The sequence below is a fragment of the Entelurus aequoreus genome, linkage group LG25 (genome assembly GCF_033978785.1).
Source record: "Entelurus aequoreus isolate RoL-2023_Sb linkage group LG25, RoL_Eaeq_v1.1, whole genome shotgun sequence".
Taxonomy (NCBI): domain Eukaryota; kingdom Metazoa; phylum Chordata; class Actinopteri; order Syngnathiformes; family Syngnathidae; genus Entelurus; species Entelurus aequoreus.
This window is the reverse complement of record NC_084755.1, coordinates 23,948,900-23,968,681: the sequence shown is the minus strand read 5'-3', so window position 1 is coordinate 23,968,681 and position 19,782 is coordinate 23,948,900. Positions and strand designations below refer to the sequence as shown.

Here is a 19,782-nt window from a genome sequence, read left to right as displayed (position 1 = left end):
TTATACTTTTTTATTGTCATTAAAAGCATGACCATGTCCATTTTGTATTGAGATGTTTAAAAAAGCAAACTAAGTCAAGTAACTCATTAAAACAAAGTAATTATCCAGTTATGGTATTAAAAATTTGAAAATTATCTGTCTACGGTACACTTATTGAGGATGAAAAATTATATTAATCTGCGTTTAATCTCAATTAATTTTGAATTAACAATAAACAAACTGTAATTAATCTAGATTAAATATTGTAATCGTTTGACAGCAAAAACACGGAACCTATGTACTTTTAAATTCACCATTGAAAACAGTATCTAACATCACTGTGCTTCAACATATTTTGCACATAATTCAATTACCGTATTTTTCGGACTATAAGGCGGACTTAAAATCCTTTCATTTTCAAAAAAATCAACAGTGCGCCTTATAACGCGTCGCGCCTAATGTACGGAATAATTGTGGTTGTGCTTACCGACCTCGAAGCTATTTTATTTGGTACATGATGTAATGATAAGTGTGACCAGTAGATAGCAGACACACATAAGAGATACGTGTAGACCAGGGGGGCTCACACTTTTTCTGCAGGCGAGCTACTTTTCAATTGATCAAGTCGTGGGGATCTACCTCATTCATATATATAATTTATATTTACTTATTTATGAAATATATGTTTTTGTTAACAAGTTAAAGGTGTTTAATGATAATGCAAGCATGTTTAACACATATAGTTAATATTGTTAATAAATTAAAGGTGGTTGATGACAATACAAGAATGTTTAATACATATAGTTAATATTGTTAACAAGTTAGAGTTTAAAGATAATACAAGCATGTTTAACACACATAGTTGATATTGTTAACAAGTTAAAGGTGTTTAATGATAATACAAGCATGTTTAACACATATAGTTAATATTGTTAACAAGTTAAAGGAGTTTAAAGATAATACAAGCATGTTTAACACATATAGTTAATATTGTTAACAAGTTAAAGGTGTTTAATGATAATACATGCATGTTTAACACATATGGATTCCTTTCTTTCATGAAGACAAGAATATAAGTTGGTGTATTACCTGATTCTGATGACTTGCATTGATAGGAATCAGACAGTGGTGCTGATAACGTCCGCATTTTCAAATGGAGGAGAAAAAAAGTCCTCCTTTTTGTCCAATACCACATGAAAGTGGTTGGTTTTTGGCATCTTATTTGTCCAGCTTCCATACTCCTTTGTATACACTTTACAAGAAATAAATTGGCGGCAAACTCCATAGCTTGCTAGCTTGTGCACGCCAGCTTTCTGAGACTCTTAGCGCAGGCAGGATGAAGCAGAGCTTTTATTGTGAAGGCAGGAACTGTGCAGTCGGTCTTTGGAGTTTTGACGACAGGTACGGCGCCAGAGTCTGTTGAAATAAAATGTGTTTCTCGCCTTCCTGTCGGTAATTTTTTCTTAATAATGAGCTGGCAGCAGCCAGCGTCATCTCAGAAGACCCTTTGGTGCCGTGAATGTCAATCAAGTGACGAAAGTGACGTCATAGTGAAGATTTATGATCGCTCATTTTTAGGACTATTTTTTTAATGCCTGGCTGGCGAATGACTGACACACTCTCCGCGATCGACCAGTAGCTCGCAATCGACGTAATGAGCACCCCTGGTGTAGACTGCTATATGACGCCAGTAAACAACACCAAAACTTTAAATATTCCTTTGAGAATGTAGAACATTACACACGGTGCTCAAAAATCTGTCAAAGCGTTTTAGTACGACTTTGGAAACCTCTGGATGGATTGTCGGAGCATTACGGCTACCATAGTCAGACGCACTGTGCTTCAATATACGAGTATTATTATAGTGCATGTGTATAAGGACAGCAAAATGGCAACTATTAGCATGGTGTTATGATTCGCAATATTATGCAAAAGCAACTTTTCTTACTTTCTGCATAAGTCCTGAAATTTTGCGCGAGTCCGCCACTGTAGTCCGTGGAGACACCATAGTCGATAAGCTTCTACTTTTTCTCTATCCTCTTGTTATGGGGCATTCATCCTCCACTGTTGCCATTTTTAATATAAAGTAGCGTAAAGTTCTAACTTATATCTGTCAGTAGACTCGCTATGGAAGCTCTAAAAACTACCGGTGTAGGGAGCTTACATTATTCACCCAAGGAACTTTAGTTATTAGAGTTCCAGCCGGACGTTTTTTCCCGGGACACATAGTTGTTGCACGAGTGAGCCACGAATGAGAAGATGCTGCTCCGTTATTCCATCCATCCATCTTCAACCGCTTATCCAGAATCGGGTCGCGGGGACAACAGCTCCAGCAGAGACCCCCAGACTTCCCTCTCCAGAGCAACATTAGCAACTTCCTCCTGGGGAATCTCGAAGCGTTCCCAGGCCAGAGAGGAGATGTAATCCCCCCATCTGGTCCTTGGCCTGCCGCGGGGTCTCCTCCCAATGGCACGTGCTCCGTTATTGATTCAAGTAAAGTCTGAATGTCATTAAAACAGTTAGCTCCATCTTTTGACACTTCTTCCACTCCTGTCCTTGCACGCTACACCGCTACAACAAAGATGACGGGGAGAAGACGCTGTCGAAGTGGAGGCACGTAAATAAGACCGCCCACAAAACGGCGCATCCTGAAGCGACTGTCAGAAAGCGACTGGAAGATGATCTGTAAAACATAATCTATGCAACATTTTGACCAAAGAACCACCATTACATGTTATGTAGACCACAAGGAAGGGTTTTCGATTTAGAAAAAAATAAAAATAGTATGCCTCCTTTAATGCGCCTTATAATCCGGTGCGCCCTATGGTCCGATAAATACGGTACAGTAGCAGCTGCCAAGAGATAACTGTACATTCAAAAACAACAACAGTGACTAAGCACAGCAGTGGAGATGGTAAGCAGCACCCAGTCCCTGGGGGTGCAGATAACTGACAATATGACCCGGTCCCTACACACCGGAGCTCTTGTAAAAAGAGCTCAGCAGCGCATGCACTTTTTGCGTAGGATGAAAAGAGCACAGCTCCCTCCCCCCATTCTCACCACATTCTACAGAGGCACTATAGAGCATACTTGCCAACCTTGAGACCTCTGAATACGGGAGATGAGGAGGAGGGGGGGGGGGTGTTGAGGTGCAAGCAGCATACCCCTTTCCCTTCGAGCTTTTCTGGACGAAATTAAATTAATTTTTCCAATCATTTTGGAACTTGCAAGCGTAGGTTGGAGTTCAAATCCCAGCCGAGTCATACCAAAGACTATAAAAATGGGACCCATAACCTCCCTGCTTGGCACTCAGCAACAAAGGGTTGGAGTTGGGGGTTAAATCACCAAAAATGATTCCCGGGCGCGGCGCCGCTGCTGCCCACTGCTCCCCAAGGGCATGGGACAAATGCAGAGGACAAATTTCACCACATCTAGTGTGTGTGTGACAATCATTGGTACTTTAATCTTAATCTTAATTTCTTCTTCTTACTCGTCGTCGCCATGTCTCTTCTTCGTTCTTCTGCTTCGTCTCCTTCTTGTTGTGTGTGCAGTTGTGCACTGAGCTCCAAAAGCCTTAGATGTTATTGTAGCGTCCCGGAAGAGTTAGTGCTGCAAGGGATTCTGGGTATTTGTTCTGTTGTGTTTGTGTTGTGTTACGGTGCTGATGTTCTCCCGAAATGTGTTTGTCATTCTTGTTTGGTGTGGATTCCCAGTGTGGCGCATATTAGTAACAGTGTTAAAGTTGTTTATACGGTCACCCTCAGTGTGACCTGTATGGCTGTTGACCAAGTATGCCTTGCGTTATCATTAAACCAGTTTAAAGATCATACAACGTGTCAGCATTTTTTGACATCTTCGAGTAAAGACCATTGTTAAACCCGTCCAACGCTACATTATTATGTGACTGGGCCAGTACGCTGTTTATATGGAGGAAAAGCGTACGCCTGGACAACATGCGGCTGTTAAGGGGTGAAGGTGTCAGGTGAGAGAGGACGTTTTAGGCAGTGTCTTTAAGGCACGCCCCCAATATTCTTGTCCGGGTGGAAATCGGGAGAAATTCGGGAGAATGGTTGTCCCTGGAGATTTTCGGGAGGGGCACTGAAATTCGGGAGTCTCCCGGGAAAATCGGGAGGGTTGGCAAGTATGCTATAGAGCAGGGGTCACCAACCTTTTTGAAACCAAGAGCTACTTCTTGGGTACTGATTAATGCGAAGGGCTACCAGTTTGATACACTTAAATAAATTGCCAGAAATAGCCAATTTGCTCAATTTACCTTTAACTCTATGTTATTATTAATAATTAATGATATTTACACTTAATTAATCGGTTTAAAAGAGGAGAAAACACGAAAAAAACAACGATTAATTTTGAAACATAGTTTATCTTCAATTTCGACTCTTTAAAATTCAAAATTCAACCGAAAAAAAGGAGAAAAACTAGCAAATTCGAATCTTTTTTGAAAAAATTAAAAAAATAATTTATGGAACATCATTAGTAATTTTTCATGATTAAGATTAATTTTAGAATTTTGATGACATGTTTTGAAAAGGTTAAAATCCAATCTACACTTTGTTAGAATATATAACAAATTGGACCAAACAAAGACAAATCATAATTTCTTCTACATTTTCCAGAACAAAAATTTTAAAAGAAATTCAAAAGACTTTGAAATAAGATTTAAATTTGATTCTACAGATTTTCTAGATTTGCCAGAATAATTTTTTTGAATTTTAATCATAATAAGTTTGAAAAATTGTCTTTCTGAAAGTTATAAGAAGCAAAGTAAAACATTAAAGAATTTATTTAAACAAGTGAAGACCAAGTCTTTAAAATATTTTCTTGGATTTTCAAATTCTATTTGAGTTTTGTCTCTCTTAGAATTAAAAATGTCAGGCAAAGAGAGACCAGCTTGCTAGTAAATAAATAAAATTAAAAAAATAGAGGCAGCTGTTTAAGTGCTGCTATTTGAGCTATTTTTAGAACAGGCCAGCGGGCTACTCATCTGGTCCTAACGGGCTACCTGGTGCCCGCGGGCACCGCGTTGGTGACCCCTGCTATAGAGAGCCTGCTGACCAACTGCATCTCTGTCTGGAATGGAGCCTGCAGTGCCTCAGACTGGAAGTCTCTCTGCAGAGAATGGTGAGGACGGCGGAAAAGATCATCAGGACTCCTCTTCCTCCTATCCAGGAAATCACAAAAAGCCGCTGCCTGACCAGGGTTCAGGAAATCTGTAGAGACTAATCCCACCCCCCACCAAGGGCGGTTTTCACTCCTGGACTCTAGAAAGAGGTTCCGTAGCATCCGTAGCAGAACCTCCAGGTTCTGTAACAGCTTCTACCCTTTAGGCCATAAGACTCTTGAACGCATCATAATAATCCCCTCGATTCCCCCCAAAAACGGAGTAACTCGCTGGAATATCATCATCATCATCGGCAGTCACTCGTAGTCGAGTATGACAGTCCTCAGAATGGATGGATTCCCATTCGGGAGGACGCCTGCGCGTGACGTCTTTTAGCGTGGGGAAACTGATGCGCCTGCAGCCACCACACGGTCCTTGGCAGAGAGGGGCCTTGATCCAGTGGCATGGATCCATGACGACTGGAGACCACCCTCTGTTGCAGCCTTCATCCGCCTTCAGTGCCGTTGTGACATGCAGTGTCATCCTCCGCCACTTCCACCGTTGAGGTCTTTGAAATGCTATTCAACCCATAGCTGGGACCCTGACAGGTACTACCACCCCGGGTCAGAGTGGACCTGGGAGCAATGATGACTGAGGGGTAACTCCACTTTCCCCAAAACTCCAGAACTCCCGAACTGAAGCCTCATCGTGTACCGGATGCAGTTTTGAGTCATACCCAGGACACTATATATGTTTCATAGACCATCGTCAAACAACTTTCTGACCGTCTCTTCAGGATGCGTCGTTTTGTGGGTGGTCTTATTTACGTGCCCGTATATATACATATATGTATATATATATGTGGACGGCGTGGCGAAGTTGGTAGAGTGGCCGTGCCAGCAATGGGAGGGTTGCTGGTTACTGGGGTTCAATCCCCACCTTCTACCATCCTAATCACGTCCGTTGTGTCCTTGGGCAAGACACTTCACCCTTGTTCCTGATGGCTGCTGGTTAGCGCCTTGCATGGCAGCTCCCTCCATCAGTGTGTGAATGTGTGTGTGAATGGGTGAATGTGGAAATAGTGTCAAAGCGCTTTGAGTACCTTGAAGGTAGAAAAGCGCTATACAAGTATAACCCATTTAGTCATAAGGACAATATAACATACATCCATAAATGTGGATGCATTTGCAAAATATTTAGGGTTATTCCTATGATACGGTATTGGCCCCATGTAAGAAAAGTGGATATTGACAGTGTGAGAGAAAAGATTACCTTAGCAAACAAAAGCAAAAGGGAAGGATTGAAAATACTTAACATGTTACCTGCAGGTGACCTCAGAGATAGAGATACCCTTGGAGCACGCCTCGGCATCCATGTAACACTTGTTATAGTAAGTCATTCCGTCAGAAGCACACGTGAAGTGAGGTTCTCGCTCGCAGCGGTCCCGGCACTTACACACGGGCTGCCCGTCCCAGATGTCGCACTCGGAGCCCTGCTGGGAGCACATGAACTTGTCACAGGTGGCGCCTTTGGGCATGCCGATCGGCCCCTTGTTGCCCTTGATGTCTATGTAGCGTGCAGCCACACAGCTCTTGTTGCCGCACACGTTGGGGCAGCACTTCTCGAAGGTCTCGCAGTCCTAAAAGGTGGACGAGAAAACAACATGTCTGCAATACGTATCTTCACGTGACTAAATCCACAGGATCTTTGGCTACCATTTTTGCTGTAGGTCCTTGAAAACATTGGAGCACCACTGTCATATAAAGGATCTTTGCCTAATGTTTTTTGTTGTAGGTCTTTTAAAACAGTAGTTAAAGGGTATTTGACTGGTGCTTTTGCTGCAGATCCTTAAAAATAGAAGCATGCCACTGTCATATAAAAGATAATTGACTAATGTTTTTGCTGTATGTCTTTAAAACAGTAGTGCAATACTGTTTTATAGAGGATCTTTGACTAATGTTTTTTGTTGTAGGTCATTTAAAACAGTAGAGCACTACTGTGCTATAAAGGATCGTTGACTATTGTTTTGCTGCAGATCCTTAAAAACAGAAGCATGCCACTGTCATATAAAATATCTTTGACTAATGTTTTTGCTGTATGTCTTTAAAACAGTAGTGTACGACTGTTTTAGAGAGGATCTTTGATTAATGTGTTTTGTTGTAGGTCCTTTAAAACAGTAGATAAAGGGTATTTGACTGGTGCTTTTGCTGCAGATCCTTAAAAACAGAAGCATGCCACTGTCATATAAAGGATCTTTGACTATTGTTTTGTTGTAGGTCCTTAAAAACAGAAGCATGCCACTGCCATATAAAATATATTTGAATAATGTTTTTGCTTTATGTCTTTAAAACAATAGTGCACTACTATTTTATAGAGGATCTTTGACTAATGTTTTTTGTTGTAGGTCCTTTAAAACAGTAGATAAAGGGTATTTGACTGGTGCTTTTGCTGCAGATCCTTAAAAATAGAAGCATGCCACTGTCATATAAAAGATATTTGACTAATGTTTTTGCTGCATGTCTTTAAAACAGTAGTGCAATACTGTTTTATAGAGGATCTTTGACTAATGATTTTTGTTGTAGGTCATTTAAAACAGTAGAGCACTACTGTGCTATAAAGGATCGTTGACTATTGTTTTGCTGCAGATCCTTAAAAACAGAAGCATGCCACTGTCATATAAAATATCTTTGACTAATGTTTTTGCTGTATGTCTTTAAAACAGTAGTGCACGACTGTTTTATAGAGGATCTTTGACTAATGTGTTTTGTTGTAGGTCCTTTAAAACAGTAGATAAAGGGTATTTGACTGGTGCTTTTGCTGCAGATCCTTAAAAACAGAAGCATGCCACTGTCATATAAAGGATCTTTGACTATTGTTTTTTGTTGTAGGTCTTTTAAAACAGTAAATAAAGGGTATTTGACTGGTGCTTTTGCTGCAGATCCTTAAAAACAGAAGCATGTCACTGTCATATAAAGGATCTTTGACTATTGTTTTGTTGTAGGTCCTTAAAAACAGAAGCATGCCACTGCCATATAAAAGATATTTGACTAATGTTTTTGCTGTATGTCTTTAAAACAGTAGTGCAATACTGTTTTATAGAGGATCTTTGACTAATGTTTTTTGTTGTAGGTCATTTAAAACAGTAGAGCACTACTGTGCTATAAAGGATCGTTGACTATTGTTTTGCTGCAGATCCTTAAAAACAGAAGCATGCCACTGTCATATAAAGGATCTTTGACTATTGTTTTGCTGCAGATCTTTAAAAACAGAAGCATGCCACTGTCATATAAAATATCTTTGACTAATGTTTTTGCCGTATATCTTTAAAACAGTAGTGCACGACTGTTTTATAGAGGATCTTTGACTAATGTGTTTTGTTGTAGGTCCTTTAAAACAGTAGATAAAGGGTATTTGACTGGTGCTTTTGCTGCAGATCCTTAAAAACAGAAGCATGCCACTGTCATATAAAGGATCTTTGACTATTGTTTTGTTGTAGGTCCTTAAAAACAGAAGCATGCCACTGCCATATAAAAGATATTTGACTAATGTTTTTGCTGTATGTCTTTAAAACAGTAGTGCAATACTGTTTTATAGAGGATATTTGACTAATGTTTTTTGTTGTAGGTCATTTAAAACAGTAGAGCACTACTGTGCTATAAAGGATCGTTGACTATTGTTTTGCTGCAGATCCTTAAAAACAGAAGCATGCCACTGTCATATAAAATATCTTTGACTAATGTTTTTGCTGTATGTCTTTAAAACAGTAGTGCACGACTGTTTTATAGAGGATCTTTGACTAATGTGTTTTGTTGTAGGTACTTTAAAACAGTAGTTAAAGGGTATTTGACTGGTGCTTTTGCTGCAGATCCTTAAAAACAGAAGCATGCCACTGTCATATAAAGGATCTTTGACTATTGTTTTGTTGTAGGTCCTTAAAAACAGAAGCATGCCACTGCCATATAAAATATATTTGAATAATGTTTTTGCTTTATGTCTTTAAAACAGTAGTGCACTACTGTTTTATAGAGGATCTTTGACTAATGTTTTTTGTTGTAGGTCCTTTAAAACAGTAGATAAAGGGTATTTGACTGGTGCTTTTGCTGCAGATCCTTAAAACAAAAGCATGCCACTGTCATATAAAAGATCTTTGACTATTGTTTTGTTGTAGGTCCTTAAAACAGTAGTGCACGACTGTTTTATAGAGGATCTTTGACTAATGTTTTTTGTTGTAGGTCCTTTAAAACAGTAGATAAAGGGTATTTGACTGGTGCTTTTGCTGCAGATCCTTAAAAACAGAAGCATGCCACTGTCATATAAAGGATCTTTGCCTATTGTTTTGTTGTAGGTCCTTAAAACAGTAGTGCACTGCTGTTTCATAGAAGATCTTTAACTAATGTTTTTGTTGTAGGTCCTTTAAAACAGTAGAGCACCACTGTGCTATAAAGGATCTTTGACTATTGTTTTATTGTAGGTCCTTAAAAACAGAAGCAAGCCACTTTCGAATAAAAGATATTTCACTAATGTTTTTGCTGCATATCTTTAAAACAGTAGCGCACTTCTGTTTTATAGAGGATCTTTGACCAATTGTTTTTTGTTGTAGGTCCTTTAAAATAATAGATAAAGGAATATATGACTGGTGCTTTTGCTGCAGATCCTTAAAAACAGAAGCATGCCACTGTCATATAAAGGATCTTTGACTATTGTTTTGTTGTAGGTCATTAAAACAGTAGTGCACTGCTGTTTCATAGCGGATCTTTGACAAATGTTTTTTGCTGTGGGTCCTTAAATAAAGGATCTTTGACTACTGTTTTGTTGTATTCCTTAAAAACAGTAAAACACTACTGTCCTACAGTATAAAAGATCTTTGACTAAGATTTTTGCTGTAGGTCCTAAAACAGCAGAGCACTACTGTCATATTAAGGATCTTTGACACATGTTTTTGCTTTATGTCTTTAAAACAGTAGTGCACTACTGTTTAATAGAATATCTTTGACTAATGTTTTTTGTTGTAGGTTCTTTAAAACAGTAGATAAAGGGTATTTGACTGGTGCTTTTGCTGCAGATCCTTCAAAACACAAGCATGCCACTGCCATATAAAATATAATTGACTAATGTTTTTGCTGTATGTCTTTAAAACAGTAGTGCACTACTGTTTTATAGAGGATCTTTGACTAATGTTTTTTGTTGTAGGTCCTTTAAAACAGTAGATAAAGGGTATTTGACTGGTGCTTTTGCTGCAGATCCTTAAAAATAGAAGCATGCCACTGTCATATAAAAGATATTTGACTAATGTTTTTGCTGTATGTCTTTAAAACAGTAGTGCAATACTGTTTTATAGAGGATCTTTGACTAATGTTTTTTGTTGTAGGTCATTTAAAACAGTAGAGCACTACTGTGCTATAAAGGATCGTTGACTATTGTTTTGCTGCAGATCCTTAAAAACAGAAGCATGCCACTGTCATATAAAATATCTTTGACTAATGTGTTTGCCGTATGTCTTTAAAACAGTAGTGCACGACTGTTTTATAGAGGATCTTTGACTAATGTGTTTTGTTGTAGGTCCTTTAAAACAGTAGATAAAGGGTATTTATTTGACTGGTGCTTTTGCTGCAGATCCTTAAAAACAGAAGCATGCCACTGTCATATAAAGGATCTTTGACTATTGTTTTTTGTTGTAGGTCCTTTAAAACAGTAAATAAAGGGTATTTGACTGGCACTTTTGCTGCAGATCCTTAAAAACAGAAGCATGCCACTGTCATATAAAGGATCTTTGACTATTGTTTTGTTGTAGGTCCTTAAAAACAGAAGCATGCCACTGCCATATAAAAGATATTTGACTAATGTTTTTGCTGTATGTCTTTAAAACAGTAGTGCAATACTGTTTTATAGAGGATCTTTGACTAATGTTTTTTGTTGTAGGTCATTTAAAACAGTAGAGCACTACTGTGCTATAAAGGATCGTTGACTATTGTTTTGCTGCAGATCCTTAAAAACAGAAGCATGCCACTGTCATATAAAATATCTTTGACTAATGTTTTTGCTGTATGTCTTTAAAACAGTAGTGCACGACTGTTTTATAGAGGATCTTTGACTAATGTGTTTTGTTGTAGGTCCTTTAAAACAGTAGATAAAGGGTATTTGACTGGTGCTTTTGCTGCAGATCCTTAAAAACAGAAGCATGCCACTGTCATATAAAGGATCTTTGACTATTGTTTTGTTGTAGGTCCTTAAAAACAGAAGCATGCCACTGCCATATAAAATATATTTGAATAATGTTTTTGCTTTATGTCTTTAAAACAGTAGTGCACTACTATTTTATAGAGGATCTTTGACTAATGTTTTTTGTTGTAGGTCCTTTAAAACAGTAGATAAAGGGTATTTGACTGGTGCTTTTGCTGCAGATCCTTAAAAACAAAAGCATGCCACTGTCATATAAATGATCTTTGACTAATGTTTTTGCTTTATGTCTTTAAAACAGTAGTGCACTACTGTTTTATAGAGGATCTTTGACTAATGTTTTTTGTTGTAGGTCCTTTAAAACAGTAGATAAAGGGTATTTGACTGGTGCTTTTGCTGCAGATCCTTAAAAACAAAAGCATGCCACTGTCATATAAATGATCTTTGACTAATGTTTTTGCTTTATGTCTTTAAAACAGTAGTGCACTACTGTTTTATAGAGGATCTTTGACTAATGTTTTTTGTTGTAGGTCCTTTAAAACAGTAGATAAAGGGTATTTGACTGGTGCTTTTGCTGCAGATCCTTAAAAACAGAAGCATGCCACTGTCATATAAAGGATCTTTGACTATTGTTTTGTTGTAGGTCCTTAAAAACAGAAGCATGCCACTGCCATATAAAATATATTTGAATAATGTTTTTGCTTTATGTCTTTAAAACAGTAGTGCACTACTATTTTATAGAGGATCTTTGACTAATGTTTTTTGTTGTAGGTCCTTTAAAACAGTAGATAAAGGGTATTTGACTGGTGCTTTTGCTGCAGATCCTTAAAAACAAAAGCATGCCACTGTCATATAAATGATCTTTGACTAATGTTTTTGCTTTATGTCTTTAAAACAGTAGTGCACTACTGTTTTATAGAGGATCTTTGACTAATGTTTTTTGTTGTAGGTCCTTTAAAACAGTAGATAAAGGGTATTTGACTGGTGCTTTTGCTGCAGATCCTTAAAAACAAAAGCATGCCACTGTCATATAAATGATCTTTGACTAATGTTTTTGCTTTATGTCTTTAAAACAGTAGTGCACTACTGTTTTATAGAGGATCTTTGACTAATGTTTTTTGTTGTAGGTCCTTTAAAACAGTAGATAAAGGGTATTTGACTGGTGCTTTTGCTGCAGATCCTTAAAAACAAAAGCATGCCACTGTCATATAAATGATCTTTGACTAATGTTTTTGCTTTATGTCTTTAAAACAGTAGTGCACTACTATTTTATAGAGGATCTTTGACTAATGTTTTTTGTTGTAGGTCCTTTAAAACAGTAGATAAAGGGTATTTGACTGGTGCTTTTGCTGCAGATCCTTAAAAACAAAAGCATGCCACTGTCATATAAATGATCTTTGACTAATGTTTTTGCTGTATGTCTTTAAAACAGTAGTGCACGACTGTTTTATAGAGGATCTTTGACTAATGTGTTTGGTTGTAGGTCCTTTAAAACAGTAGATAAAGGGTATTTGACTGGTGCTTTTGCTGCAGATCCTTAAAAACAGAAGCATGCCACTGTCATATAAAGGATCTTTGACTATTGTTTTGTTGTAGGTCCTTAAAAACAGAAGCATGCCACTGCCATATAAAATATATTTGAATAATGTTTTTGCTTTATGTCTTTAAAACAGTAGTGCACTACTATTTTATAGAGGATCTTTGACTAATGTTTTTTGTTGTAGGTCCTTTAAAACAGTAGATAAAGGGTATTTGACTGGTGCTTTTGCTGCAGATCCTTAAAAACAAAAGCATGCCACTGTCATATAAATGATCTTTGACTAATGTTTTTGCTTTATGTCTTTAAAACAGTAGTGCACTACTGTTTTATAGAGGATCTTTGACTAATGTTTTTTGTTGTAGGTCCTTTAAAACAGTAGATAAAGGGTATTTGACTGGTGCTTTTGCTGCAGATCCTTAAAAACAAAAGCATGCCACTGTCATATAAATGATCTTTGACTAATGTTTTTGCTTTATGTCTTTAAAACAGTAGTGCACTACTGTTTTATAGAGGATCTTTGACTAATGTTTTTTGTTGTAGGTCCTTTAAAACAGTAGATAAAGGGTATTTGACTGGTGCTTTTGCTGCAGATCCTTAAAAACAAAAGCATGCCACTGTCATATAAATGATCTTTGACTAATGTTTTTGCTTTATGTCTTTAAAACAGTAGTGCACTACTATTTTATAGAGGATCTTTGACTAATGTTTTTTGTTGTAGGTCCTTTAAAACAGTAGATAAAGGGTATTTGACTGGTGCTTTTGCTGCAGATCCTTAAAAACAAAAGCATGCCACTGTCATATAAATGATCTTTGACTAATGTTTTTGCTTTATGTCTTCAAAACAGTAGTGCACTACTGTTTTATAGAGGATCTTTGACTAATATGTTTTGTTGTAGGTCCTTTAAAACAGCAGATAAAGGGTATTTGACTGGTGCTTTTGCTGCAGATCCTTAAAACAAAAGCATGCCACTGTCATATAAAGGATCTTTGACTATTGTTTTGTTGTAGGTCCTTAAAACAGTAGTGCACTACTGTTTTATAGAGGATCTTTGACTAATGTTTTTTGTTGTAGGTCCTTTAAAACAGTAGATAAAGGGTATTTGACTGGTGCTTTTGCTGCAGATCCTTAAAACAAAAGCATGCCACTGTCATATAAAGGATCTTTGACTATTGTTTTGTTGTAGGTCCTTAAAACAGTAGTGCACTACTGTTTTATAGAGGATCTTTGACTAATGTTTTTTGTTGTAGGTCCTTTAAAACAGCAGATAAAGGGTATTTGACTGGTGTTTTTGCTGCAGATCCTTAAAACAAAAGCATGCCACTGTCATATAAAGGATATTTGACTATTGTTTTGTTGTAGGTCCTTAAAACAGTAGTGCATTACTGTTTTATAGAGGATCTTTGACTAATGTTTTTTGTTGTAGGTCCTTTAAAACAGTAGATAAAGGGTATTTGACTGGTGCTTTTGCTACAGATCCTTAAAAACAGAAGCATGCCACTGTCATATAAAGGATCTTTGACTATTGTTTTGTTGTAGGTCCTTAAAACAGTAGTGCACTGCTGTTTCATAGAAGATCTTTAACTAATGTTTTTGTTGTAGGTCCTTTAAAACAGTAGAGCACCACTGTGCTATAAAGGATCTTTGACTATTGTTTTGTTGTAAGTCCTTAAAAACAGAAGCATGCCACTTTCGAATAAAATATATTTCACTAATGTTTTTGCTGCATATCTTTAAAACAGTAGTGCACTTCTGTTTTATAGAGGATCTTTGACCAATTGTTTTTTGTTGTAGGTCCTTTAAAATAATAGATAAAGGAATATATGACTGGTGCTTTTGCTGCAGATCCTTAAAAACAGAAGCATGCCACTGTCATATAAAGGATCTTTGACTATTGTTTTGTTGTAGGTCATTAAAACAGTAGTGCACTGCTGTTTCATAGCGGATCTTTGACAAATGTTTTTTGCTGTGGGTCCTTAAATAAAGGATATTTGACTACTGTTTTGTTGTATTCCTTAAAAACAGTAAAACACTACTGTCCTACAGTATAAAAGATCTTTGACTAAGATTTTTGCTGTAGGTCCTAAAACAGCAGAGCACTACTGTCATATTAAGGATCTTTGACACATGTTTTTGCTTTATGTCTTTAAAACAGTAGTGCACTACTGTTTAATAGAGGATCTTTGACTAATGTTTTTTGTTGTAGGTCCTTTAAAACAGTAGATAAAGGGTATTTGACTGGTGCTTTTGCTGCAGATCCTTAAAAACACAAGCATGCCACTGTCATATAAAATATAATTGACTAATGTTTTTGCTGTATGTCTTTAAAACAGTAGTGCACTACTGTTTTATAGAGGATCTTTGACTAATGTTTTTCGTTGTAGGTCCTTTAAAACAGTAGTTAAAGGGTTTTTGACTGGTGCTTTTGCTGCAGATCCTTAAAAACAGAAGCATGCTACAGTCATATAAAAGTTATTTGACTAATGTTTTTGCTGTATGTCTTTAAAACAGTAGTGAAATACTGTTTTATAGAGGATCTTTGACTAATGTTTTTTGCTGTAGGTCCTTTAAAACAGTAGAGCACCTCTGTGCTATAAAGGGTCTTTGACTATTGTTTTGCAGTAGTTCCTTAAAAACAGAAGCATGCCACTGTCATATAAAATATCTTTGACTAATGTTTTTGCTGTATGTCTTTAAAACAGTAGTGCATGACTGTTCTATAGAGGATCTTTGATTAATGTTTTTTGTTGTAGGTCCTTTAAAACAGCAGATAAAGGGTATTTGACTGGTGCTTTTGCTGCAGATCCTTAAAAACAAAAGCATGCCACTGTCATATAAAGGATCTTTGACTATTGTTTTGTAGTAGGTCCTTAAAACAGTAGTGCACGACTGTTTTATAAAGGCTCTTTGACTAATGTTTTTTGTTGTAGGTCCTTTAAAACAGTAGATAAAGGGTATTTGACTGGTGCTTTTGCTGCAGATCCTTAAAAACAGAAGCACGCCACTGTCATATAAAGGATCTTTGACTATTGTTTTGTTGTAGGTCCTTAAAACAGTAGTGCACTGCTGTTTCATAGCGGATCTTTGACTAATGTTTTTTGCTGTGGGTCCTTAAAAACCGTTTAACACTACTGTCGTATAAAGGATCTTTGACTACTGTTTTGTTGTAGGTCCTTAAAAACAGTAAAACACTACTGTCCTACAGTATAAAGGATCTTTGACTATTGTTTTTGCTGTAGGTCCCTAAAACAGCAGAGCACTACTGTCATATTAAGGATCTTTGACAAATGGTTTTGCTGTATGTCTTTAAAACAGTAGTGCACTGCTGTTTAATAGAACATATTTGACTAATGTTTTTGTTGTAGGTCCCTAAAAACAGTTCTGCACCACTGTCATAGAAATGATCTTTGACTAATGTTTTTTGTTGGAGGTCCTTTAAAACAGTAGAGCACAATTGTGTTATAAAACATATTTGACTAATGCTTTTGCTGTGGGTCCCTAAAAACAGTTTAAGCTTACTGCCATATAAAGGATATTTGACTAGTGTTTTGTTGTCGGTCCTTAAAAACAGTAGAGCACCGCTGTGTTATAAAGCGTCTTTGACTAATGTTTTTGCTGGATGTCCTTAAAAACAGTAAAACACTACTATCCTACAGTATAAAGGATCTTTGACTAATGTTTTTTTTGCTATAGGTCCTAAAACAGTGGAGCACTACTGTCATATAAAGGATCTTTGACAAATGGTTTTGCTGGATGTCCTTAAAACAGTAGAGCACCACCGTTTTATAGAAAATCTTTGACTAATGTTTTTGTTGTAGGTCCTAAAAACAGTTCTGCACCACTGTCATATAAAGGATCTTTGACTAATGCATCCATCCATCCATTTTGTACCGCTTGTCCTTCTTGGGGTTGCGGTGTTGGCTGGAGCCTATCCCAGCTGCATTCGGGCGAAATGCGGGGTGCACCCTGGACAAGTCGCCACCTCATCCCAGTCTTTGACAAATGGTTTTGCTGTCGATCCTTAAAAACATTAGAGCACCACTGTCATATGAAAGATCTTTGACTAATGTTTTTGCTGTATGTCTTTAAAACAGTCGTGCATTACTGTTTTATAGAGGATCTTTGACTAATGTTTTTTGTTGTAGGTCCTTTAAAACAGTAGAGCACAACTGTGTTAAAAAACGTCTTTGACTGATGCTTTTGCTGTGGGTCATTAAAAACAGTTTAACACTATAGTATAAAGGATGTTTGACTATTGTTTCGTTGTAGCGCCTTAAAAACAGAAGCACGCCACTGTCATGTAAAATATAATTGACTAATGTTTTTGCTCTACGTCGTTAAAACAGTAGCGCACTACTGTTTTATAGAGGATCTTTGACTAATGTGTTTTGTTGTAGGTCCTTTAAAACAGTAGAGCACCACTGTGGGGTCTTTGACTGGTGCTTTTGCTGTGGGTCATTAAAAACAGTCTAACACTACTGTCGTATAAATGATCTTTGACCGTTTTGTTGTAGGTCCTTAAAAACAGTTCTGCACCAATATCATATAAAGGATCTTTGACTAATGTTTTTGTTGTCGGTCCTCAAAAACAGTAGTGCACTACTGTCATATAAAGGATCTTTGACAAATGGTTTTGCTGTATGTCCTTAAAACAATGGTGCACTGCTGTTTTATAGCGGATCTTTGACTAATGTTTTTTTGTTGTGGGTCCTTAAAAACAGTTTAACACTACTGTCGTATAAAGGATCTTTGACTACCGTTTTGTTGTAGGTCCTTAAAAACAGTTAAACACTACTGTCGTACAGTATAAAGGATCTTTGACTCTTTTTTTTTTTGCTGTAGGTCCTAAAAACAGTAGTGCACCGCTGTTTTATAAAATAATCTTTGACTAATGTTTTTGTTGTATAGGTCCTTAAAAACAGTTCTGCACCACTGTCATGTAAAGGATCTTTGACAAATGGTTTGCTGTATGTCTGCTGTTTTATAGAAAATCTTTGACTAATGTTTTTCTGTAGGTCCTTAAAACAGTTCTGCACCACTGTCAGATAAAGGATCTTTGACTAATGTTTTTGTTGTAGGGCATCAAAAACAGTAGTGCACTACTGTCTTTTAAAGGATCTTTGACAAATGCATCCATCCACCATCCCAGTCTTTGACAAATGGTTTTGCGGTCGGTCCTTAAAAACAGTTTAGCACCACTGTCATATAAAGGATCTTTGACTCATGTTTTTGTTGTCGGTCCTCAAAAGCACTAGTGCACTACTGTCATATAAAGGATCTTTAGCTAATGTTTTTGCTGTATGTCCTTAAAAACAACAGTGTGTCTGTGTCATATAAAGGATCTTTGTCTAATGTATTTGCCGTATGTCCTTAAAACAGTGGAGCACTACCTTAAAACAGTCATGCACTGTTTTATAGAAGATCTTTGACTAATGTGCTTAGGAACAGTGGAGCACTACTGTCATATAAAGGATCTTTAACTAATATTTTTTGCTGAAGGTCCTTAAAAACAACAACTGGCATATGCACAAAAGCTTTGACTATTGTAAAAGGATTTACATCGGTCACGTAAATATAAATATATAAAGACACATATTCCAGTTTTGATGACTTTAGTATTGTTGTTAAAAACAACAGAGTGCTCCTGCCATATGAAGGATATTTGGCAAGTGTCTTTGACTTGTGCTTTTGCAGTAAGTCCCTACAAACAGCAGGTCACGCCTGTCACATAGAGGAGCTTTGACGAGCGTAAATATATTTATTTATGCTTTATGACTATATATGGCATATGGCAGGACAAAAATATGAAGTTATGGCATCGCCTTGTATTGACAAACAAAAATATAAAATGATGGGGCTGTCAAAGTTAACGTGTTAACCCATGCGATTAATCAAAATGCATAAGTGTGCAAAAATCGTTTGACAGCACTAATATATAATTTTCCGATACAGTATATGCAAAAATACACTGAACATTACAGACTTTAAATTCCAATATAATGAAGACAACATTGACAAAATTATTACATGCACTTTTCCATATATTCCAAGGAATATCTATCACACATTGTTATTGTAAGCTGTAGTGACCCATAACTTAACACCCTCTAAAACAGATTATCAAACTGTGGTAGTGGTACGCAGGCTCCATCTAGTGGTACGCCAAAGAACAACTTGGTTCAAGTACAGTGTTTTATTTTCCGAGACTATATACAGTGTTACTGTTCAAACTAGGGTTGTTTGGTATAGTATCACGATACTAATGAATCATATTCGGTACTATACCACCTCTAAAAAGCACCGAACCCCACACCCCTGCCCCTCTGTCGTCGTCGTCGTCACGTCATGACATTGCAGGTTTACGAGCAGAGGAGCATGTTCGGCAGCGCACAATCACGGAGTACTTACAAACAGACAAGTGTGTAGACAGAAAAGGGAGAACGGACGCATTTTAGCTTAAAAACTAACGATAAAGGTGAAGCTATACCAATGAAACGCCCTCAGGAACAGGTGCTTTAAGACATGGCTAGCGAGCTAGCGGCTAAAGTCCAGCCGCAGTCGGCAGTGTTGTAGCTACTTCTAAATCACTAATCCTCGTCTCCATGGCGATAAATAAAGTCCGTTTCTTACAAGTGAGGAATAGCTAAACATGCTTCACTTCACTCAAAATGTAAACAAACGCCCTGGGTGGATCTACACCTAACAGCCACTGTAATGATAACAAGTACAAGAGCGTATCTAGCGGCTACGTACTATTACATCGATATTTTTTAGCATCACAAAATCTTTTTTCGTTTAAAAAAAATTCATATTATGTTTATAAACTCAGGAAATATGTCCCTGGACACGAGGACTTTGAATATGACTAATGTATGATCCTGTAACGACTTGGTATCATATCGATACCTAAATTTGTGGTATCATCCAAAACTAATGTAAAGCATCCAAACAACAGAAGAATAAGTGATT

General features: G+C 37.1%; 1 protein-coding gene across 3 annotated transcripts in view; it reads right to left on the bottom strand.

The window, feature by feature from the left end:
• Positions 1–19,782, bottom strand: part of wfikkn2a (info WAP, follistatin/kazal, immunoglobulin, kunitz and netrin domain containing 2a) — a 76,998-nt gene that overhangs the window by 42,730 nt on the left and 14,486 nt on the right. For all 3 annotated transcript variants that reach the window (XM_062036559.1, XM_062036558.1, XM_062036560.1), the window contains one exon: positions 6,421–6,737. In XM_062036559.1, the coding sequence (XP_061892543.1) occupies positions 6,421–6,737 (317 nt within the window). The remainder of the gene's footprint in view (positions 1–6,420; positions 6,738–19,782) is intronic.